Source organism: Triticum aestivum, chromosome 1A, assembly GCF_018294505.1.
Source record: "Triticum aestivum cultivar Chinese Spring chromosome 1A, IWGSC CS RefSeq v2.1, whole genome shotgun sequence".
Taxonomy (NCBI): Eukaryota; Viridiplantae; Streptophyta; class Magnoliopsida; order Poales; family Poaceae; genus Triticum; species Triticum aestivum.
Genome location: NC_057794.1, coordinates 240,941,817 through 240,950,262, shown reverse-complemented (window position 1 = coordinate 240,950,262; position 8,446 = coordinate 240,941,817). Strand labels below are relative to the sequence as shown.

The 8,446-nt window shown below is 47.5% G+C and overlaps 2 protein-coding genes across 2 annotated transcripts; one reads left to right on the top strand and one right to left on the bottom strand.

Moving 5' to 3' along the window:
- Positions 1-807: 807 nt before the first annotated feature.
- LOC123044258 (pentatricopeptide repeat-containing protein At5g08305) lies at positions 808-7,103 on the bottom strand. Its single transcript, XM_044466954.1, has 3 exons — positions 4,921-7,103; positions 2,713-3,196; positions 808-2,608 (listed from the first exon to the last, which is right to left on the bottom strand). The coding sequence occupies exon 1, from the start codon at positions 7,033-7,035 to the stop codon at positions 5,551-5,553; it is 1,485 nt and encodes a 494-aa protein (XP_044322889.1). The 5' UTR covers positions 7,036-7,103; the 3' UTR covers positions 808-2,608; positions 2,713-3,196; positions 4,921-5,550.
- On the top strand, positions 1,751-4,550 carry LOC123044265 (serine/threonine-protein kinase PCRK1). The gene is made up of 4 exons (XM_044466964.1): positions 1,751-2,200; positions 2,372-2,632; positions 2,782-2,901; positions 3,501-4,550. Exons 1-4 carry the CDS (start codon positions 1,751-1,753, stop codon positions 4,023-4,025), a joined length of 1,356 nt encoding a protein of 451 aa, XP_044322899.1. The 3' UTR covers positions 4,026-4,550.
- Positions 7,104-8,446: the final 1,343 nt, after the last annotated feature.

Below are 8,446 nucleotides of genomic sequence, written 5' to 3'. Positions count from 1 at the left end.
CCAGGGGACCCAGCCGGGGCAACACCACCACGGGTGAGGAGCGGCGCCGCGGCTGGGGAGCCGCCGTCGAGGAGCCGACACCACATCATGCGGGGGGGGGGGGGAGGTGGGGGGCTGGATCCAGCCGAATCGCCCCGCCGCCACCCTCCTGGGAGCCGGCGCGGGCTTCGCCGGCCGCTCCTCCGGTGGCGGCGAGGTGGGGAGCAAGACGGGAAGGGGGTGGCGGCGCTCGATCTAGGGTTCCCCCGCCGCCGCAAGTGCAATTGGAGTTGCTCTTAATAGTTGCAAAGCGTGGGATATATGATGGCTCGGTGTCCTCCAGTTTCAAAAGTTAGGGGTATAAGTTGTCTGGTTTTAAAGTTAAAGGACTAAATATAGAGTTCACCCAAAGTTGAGAGATGAAAAATATACTTTACTAAAATGAAATCCGCAAGTCAACGAAGAAGAGTGAAAACACATGTGCAAAAGTCGCTGAAACCAGATGTGAAAGCGAGTTATATTTGACTTGGTTGCCACCTCCCAGCAGTGATAATCGTTGTCCTGACTCGTGTTGCAACCTCCAGTAGTTAGCCAAGTCAGACCAGACCATTGTGCGGGTCTTTTCAAAGTTTTCGTGTTTGCCACCAATAAGTGTGTGTATTTCTAGTTTTTCTTTTCAAAACGTTCGATCATAATGTTTGTATTTTTTTTTCTCAAGAGTACTTTGACAAGTTGAGCAAGACTTCTAGCCATGTGTTCCTTCAGACTACCGTCCATCAAGATGAAAACGACTAAATGGAGAAAATCACAATGTTACTTGGGAAAACATATACAAATGTTGCTTTCTGAGAGATCCGAACAGCAAGTACATCATGTACGGAACCATACGCTCCACTGGTGATTACTATTTTGGTAGTCTTTTCTTCTTTTGAACTTTGATTACTCTTTTAGTTTTACTACCCCACAACCCTGATGAGAGTTCTTGTTCCTGCGATTGTCAGTTGCCATTTCCCTCTCCTCGCCGTGCTTATTTCAACACCTGCACCCATCACGATCCAAACCCTCACGTTTCTCTCGCGTCCCCTCCCCTCGTCCCAGCTCCCAAAGCAAGCAAGCGAGCAGCGAGCGACCAACCAAACAGAAAGAGACAGCCCGAAGCAGGGGCCGGCCATCCATTGACCTACTAACTACGCAATCCAATATCCAAATCCCGTACCCTGAACCAGAAGCAGCCGCGTCTTCTTCCTCCCAACCCCATGTGGGGGAGGCTCAGCTAGGTGGCTTTTGCCCAGGTGAGCAGGAAACGACCCGTCCCGTGAAGAGAGCTTCGTGTCTTTCATTTCAACTTCTCTTGGGTTGGTTTTGGAGAAGAAGGTTGAGCAGTTGGTTGGTCGGTTGTTGGCTTGAAAGATCTTGCGATTTCTGTCTGGCTGATCGTCTCCATGGGTGTGTGTTCTGGTCCTGGTGGCTTCCTTTCGTCGACCGTCCTTGTTTAGATTGGTGCGTCTTTTGCATTAGTAATTGATTGATCCAGTAGGATCTCATCTTTATTTGAAAAGTGCCAATCTCTTTTGCCTCTTCTGAAACCCCGTTAGTTTTCTTCTTTTGACGCCTTCAAGGTTTCTCTCCCTCCCTCCTTCTGGTTGTACTAGAATAATGGCGCTGCTTTCTGCACCTGGTCTTCTTCACAATCCGTGCTTCCAAGATCCGAGAGCTTGCCTTTACCGCCGTCTGAAACTGATTACTATAGTAGCTGAAGGCTGCACCTTTGATGCTGTCATGTTATTGCAGAGCAGGAGGGGGTCAAAGCAGAAGAAGCGCGATGCAGTGCTTCCGGTTCGCGAGCTGGGACAAGGAGCGGGACAAGGAGGAGCTGCAGGTGCCTGCACGGTCTCAGTCGGCGCGTTCCAACAGCAGCATCTCCACGGACCATGACGCACGGCGGTCGGGCTCAGAGTGCTGCTCGCTCACCGTCTCGTCCGAGATCAGCGTCGAGTCCTTTGGCCGGTACCGGCAGCTGTCGCTGCCGCAGCGGCCCAACAATGACCTCCGCATCTTCACCTTCCAGGAGCTCAAGAGCGCCACCCGGAGCTTCAGCCGTGCACTCATGATCGGCGAGGGCGGTTTTGGCTGCGTCTACCGCGGCACCATCCGGAGCACCCTCGAGCCGCGCCGAAGCCTCGATGTCGCCATCAAGCAGCTCGGACGCAAAGGCCTCCAGGTGACATTCTCTTCTTTTCCGCATGCATTGCTTCCAGCTCCACCCAACTTAGCATAAACATGGTGTCAGAGCTCATCCATGGCGGTGATCCGATCATCCACCCGAAAAACCATCCATAATCTGGATGGCTTGATGCAGATGATAACACCAATGTTTTGATTCGTCATCCAGGGACATAAGGAATGGGTGACCGAGGTGAACTTTCTTGGGGTGGTGGGTCATCCCAACCTGGTGAAGCTCATCGGCTACTGCGCAGAGGACGACGAGAGGGGGATTCAGTTGCTGCTCGTCTACGAATTCATGCCTCACGGAAGCCTAGCTGATCACCTGTCAACAAGATCACCAAAGCCCGCTTCATGGGCAATGAGGCTGAGAGTAGCACTCGACACTGCTCGTGGTCTCAAGTACCTGCACGAAGATTCTGAATTCAAGGTAAGCATCGTCATAGGCATGCGGCAACTCATTCAAATGCTATGATTGATTGGTGAAAGATAAGATCATAGAAGCATGACCTATTTTGGAGTCTCTTGCCTTTTACCCAGTCCTGATATCATCTGCCATATATGAATATGTTCTTCCAGATAATATTCCGTGATCTGAAGCCTTCAAACATCCTGCTCGACGAGAACTGGAACGCAAAACTGTCGGACTTCGGCTTGGCTAGACTGGGGCCGCAAGAGGGAAGCCATGTTTCAACAGCGGTATGTAACGAGCCCATCTTCATTGTCCAGCACCTGATGGGTGATGGCACTATTCTCAATTCCATGGCGCAATGCTGACATATTGAATAGCATACTGTGACTTTCAGAGGTAGCTTTGCAAGTTCACCCAAGTATGATCGGTTCAGTAGGTACTTGGTAGTCAGTAGCAAGAATAGTTCATATTGTGGCCTTCCGTACTTGTCAGACAAACCCAAAACCAGGAGTGGTTAAAAGAAAACTCCTCCACGTGAATGGATGCTTAGCAGTCAGCAAGTACTTCCAAAAGATTATTGGCCTGTGAAATAAGAAATGGACAATACCATCATCCTAGATACACAAGCAGAACAAAGGTAGGCAGTTAGGCACTTCCGGGTTAGTTAACATGCTAGTGTAGGAAGACCGGTTAGGAAAGTCAGCTAACCCTGCTGGTTGGTTAAAATCAACTAACTTTTCTGGCTGATTTCCAATTGTAGCATTTTATCACATGTGATGACAAATTTGCAAGTAAAAGTAGCCTCTGTTTGCAGCTTAACTCTGATACCTGACATTTGTTACCTATAAAAAGTTAAATTTCTCTTTTCATTTGACATACCAAACAGGTGGTGGGTACTATAGGGTATGCAGCTCCTGAGTATATCCATACAGGACGCCTCAGCAGTAAGAATGACATATGGAGCTATGGAGTGGTTCTCTACGAGCTCCTCACAGGCCGGAGGCCTCTGGACCGGAACAGACCGAGGGGTGAACAGAACCTTGTGGAATGGGTGAAGCCCTACTCCTCCGACACCAAGAAGTTTGAAACCATAATGGATCCAAGGCTCGAAGGGAACTACAGCATGAAATCGGCAGTCAGGATTGCCTCGCTGGCAAACAAGTGCCTGGTGCGCCATGCAAGGTATAGACCTAAGATGAGCGAGGTGCTGGAGATGGTGCAGAAGATTGTCGATAGCAGTGACCTTGGAACACCAGAGCATCCCCTGATAAGCCATTCAAAAGAATTGGCTAGTGATGAGAAAAAAAGGAAAGGCCTTGATCTGAAGAGGAGGATCGCTGGTATTAAAGCTGGAGATGGTAGATGGCTTACATGGCACAAGTGGACACCCAAGCTTGTGAGAACACAATGACTCAAAATATGGATGAGATGTTCCTCTTTATGACTTTGACATCCAGAGATATTAGCAAAAACAGCAACGGCTGAAATGCCACTTGAGTTGCTGTTTACCATACAATTCAGAGAACATGATAACTAAAAACAGGAGATTTGGCAAGCGGCAAGCCTAATGCTATCATCACTAAATAATGGCTATGCCTGGGTTTGTGAGGTCACGCACAGGCAGTGTCCACTTGCCACATAGTTCGGCATTACATGTTTTCACAAGAGCTGGAAAATCAAAACTGAAGAAGTCCTTTTTGAAGTAGAAATATTGGTGTACAGTTTAACATGGAATTCGCATTTTTGCTGACTGAATTTTGAATTGTTTCTAGTGCCAAATAAGAATTTTAAGGAGGTGCATGTAGCTTATTGGTTCCTGTGTTTGCAAGATTTGCACCCTGTATGCATCTCTCTGATGAACTTAATTATTTTTCTGCACTGACACAGCTGATATGTAAAGTTCCCTTTTCAGTACTAGATCAATTGGGAGGTAGAATTTGCCTGTGTATATCCATAAAAAATAGAATTAATGTGTTCTAACTTTTACAAAATTAAATTGATAATGTGAAGAGAGGTTATTATAAAACAAGAAAAAAAGGAGAAAATGTGGGGAAAAAGGTGGATTCACAGGTCATGTTATTTTGCTAACTGCTCTTTGTGTACTCTGTATTAAACAAAACATTGTTTCTTTAGTAAAGTACCATATGACTTTCAGGAAAATAATTTCACTATTCATAGCACAAATCGCATATGAAATATAGCATGCTCCGGATGTTTGGCCTGATAGAAATATATAACTAAGCAACACGAATTTTGGGAACCAAGATTAAAAAAATAAAATAGGAATAAGTGCAGTGTGGTTTCACCTTTGAGCGCTATACACAACCAGAGATCTCGTTAACGGGCAAAGCTCAGCACAGGCTACATACACAGTTCTGGCACATGATCCTAGCAATTGGTACATTTCTACAACTGCAGATTCTTGAGAAAAACTATGGCCAGCGTATCAATTTGTGAAGCATACTTGTAATGTATATTGATGAAATCTCTACGACATGGTTCAGCACCATCTGGCATAAATAGTCAGTGGTCTTTGGAATGTTCTTGCCCTTATCTATCTATCTGATGATCAATAATCCATACAAGCAGAAGCCATAGGTGAAACAGTTACTGAAGATGTTTGGTACTCTCTGATTGCTGTCCAGCAACAGAATGCACTTTTCCGCTGGCAGCTCAAAGAATCTCAAGACTATATGCACACGTCATACTTCTTCTATAGCTCTGCTTCCTGTAGCAGCGCACAAATGTATTTCATCTCCTCTTCAAATATCTGGCTCTTGATGGATCTCCACACAACTAGGTTATGTTTGGCAGTCAAATTTTCAACACAAACCAAGTCTGCATAAGTAACCAGAACCAAGAGCTACAATGAATTTCCCCTGATTCAGGCAGAATGCATGATCAGAATGCTGCAGAACTTACTTTTGAGAGATCCATTAGGCACCCATTGTCCTATCTGTATGTAAGAAGTACTCTGGAATGGCAACATCATCCTTCATTTTCATCTCCACCGTTATAAGATTAAGCAACGCATATATCTCTCTTGAGCCAGAATGAGCCTTGTCATGGGCAATAAACCTGTGGAGCCTTCCACCGACATCAATCTCGCTAAACCCAGGGATCTTTTTCACTCCTCTCTCCTCCATCACCTTTCTTGCTTTCTTTGCCTCTTGCCACCGCCTAGCAATAGCATAGATATTGGACAACCCAATGTACCTGCCATCATGATCTGGCTGCAATTGAACAAGCTGCCTGCCGACTACCTCCCCCAACTCTACCCATCCATGCAGATGGCATGCATTCAAGAGAGCACCAAGTACAGACACATTGGGTTCCATTGGCATACTCTTAACAACACCGTATGCTTCCTCCAAGCGGCCCGCTCGACCAAGCACATCTACAAGACAAGCATAGTGCTCAACATGTGGTCTGAGCCCTTGAGCTTCAAGTGAGTGAAATAACCTCCAGGCCTCACCCACTAGACCACCATGTACGCAAGCACTTAACAAACCAAGGTATGTGATCTCATCTGGGACAACACCAGAATGTTGCATCTCCTGGAAAATCTCCACCGACTCCATGCTCAACCCATGCACTGCAAGTCCACCAATCACAGCGTTCCATATCAGAACATCGGTGCTGGTCACTGGCACGACCCGAAACACCTCAAGCGCCTCGCTGATTGCCCCGCACTTGGCATACATGTCCACAAGAGAGGTGGCGAGCCTGAGGTTCAGCAGGAAGCCACGCTCCTGAAGGTACCGATGCATCTGCCTTCCCCGCCCAAGGTCCCCCAGATGAGCACACGCGCCTATCACACTGACCATTGTGACATCATTCGCTCTAACACCATTGCCAGCCCCCGTGGTCTCCATCATCTCAAACAACGCCAGCGCCTCACGATGCTCCCCGCACTTGACGCACCCGTCGATCATGGCGCTCCAGGAGACCACGTCCCGCTGGGGCATCCGGTCGAACACGCAGCGGGCGGAGAGGAGGTCGTGGCACTTGGCGTAGCCATCGAGAAGGGCATTCCAGGAAACAAGGTTCGGCCGCGGTATTTCGTCGAATAGGCGGCGGGCGAGGTCGGGGAGCGCGCAGGCCGCGTACATGTGGACGAGTGAATTCGCGACATAGATGTCCCAGGGGAGGAGCCCGAGCCGGAGCGGGTGCGCGTGGAGCGAGAGGGCGAGGCGCGGGGAGGCGAGGCGAGCGGCGGCGCGGCCAAGGAAGGGGAAGGTGAGGTGGGAGGGCCGCAGCGCGGAGCGGAGGAGGAGGAGGTAGAGGGAGAAGGAGTGGTGCGGGGTGGAGGGCGAGGAAGAGGTGGTGCGGATGAGGGGGTCGAGCAGCGGCGTGGAGAGGGTGCGGCCGTCGAGGCGGCGGAGGAGGTGCGGCGGGAGGAGGGGAAGCGGAGGCCGCATTCGTCTCAAACCGGAAGGAGGAGAGCAAGCGCGGGAATTGATCGAGCCGGCATTATTTTGCAACAACAACGTTTGGTCACTCCATTTTCTCACATGCGAGATCTGCTTTTAATGAAGTATAAAAACACTGTCCGTAGAAAATCCCTATCTCTACCACAGTTTCATGTTTCATTTTTGTTCCCATCATCCATTCGTCCAATCATCCTCCTATGATAAGGAAAAGCTTTCCTGTCAATCGGCTAATTACAGTCAGTGAGTCGACCGCCTCGGCTGCTCGACGCGTGTCCCCGTGATTCATACATCGTTGTTGAATCTTATCTCCTTAGGTGTTTGTCTCTATAAAATCTATCTCATCGCTCTTCTCTCTCAGCAGTCAATCATGTGTTTCTCAACAGCAGCCAATCTTCATTTTCTCCCTCCCGACCCTCATCTAGAGCCACCACCATCCAGCCATGCAACAGATGCGTGCATGATCTTTGCCCCGCCGGACAATAGATCCAACAATTGATCACGAAGGTCAATTGATGAAGATACCATCTTCCTTCACAACACACACACACACACACACACACACACACACACACATACGATATTCCTTTGAATGAACTACATTAGGCAAAGCTTTTATCTTCCAGCTCTCCAAGTTGTTATTTAAGCATAACCAACTAGCTCAAGGGTATCCAACACAAATTCTCGGAGAAGGCGTGGTTTAGAGGAAACTCAACTTGATCACGAACTCAAGATAACGGTCTGGGGACAACCTAGTAATACTTTCGAGAAGATATTCGGAAAATCACAAACCATCGATATGTTACTAAGCTCGAGAACAATCTTTCTTTTTAGGACCAAGATGATATGATCAAAGGAGTAAGGGATTGACACAATCCTAACTCACTGATAAAAGAGTGCACCATAAACATGAACTAGGTAGCACAATCAATTTTTGTGTGGTAATTCAATAATCGACATGCTAAAAATGAAATTATTGTCCATTAACCACCAAGCAATGGGGTTGCTAAGAGTATTGATTTCACACATCACAGTTCATTTGTTGGCATTCCGGTTACAACCAACACGGAGACCGAGGAATGAATGATGATGGCGAGACGTATCACTGTATCAAGAATTCATAAGATAGTGTGCAATTCCCATTATATTCTTGACATAAAGAAGGTAATACTCCAAGGTAGAACATTACAAAAGCTAGATTGATATTTTGATCTACGGAATACAACTACTTTAACCTAATCCTAGATATGGATGTACTGGAGTTTGTTTCTCCTAGTCATTCTGAAATAAAACTGTTTGACGGGTCACGGGAATAATAGGCACCGATGAACACAAATGCACAACTACTCATGACTATCAATTGATAGACGATGGTCGGAATACAACTGAAGAGGGACATCAA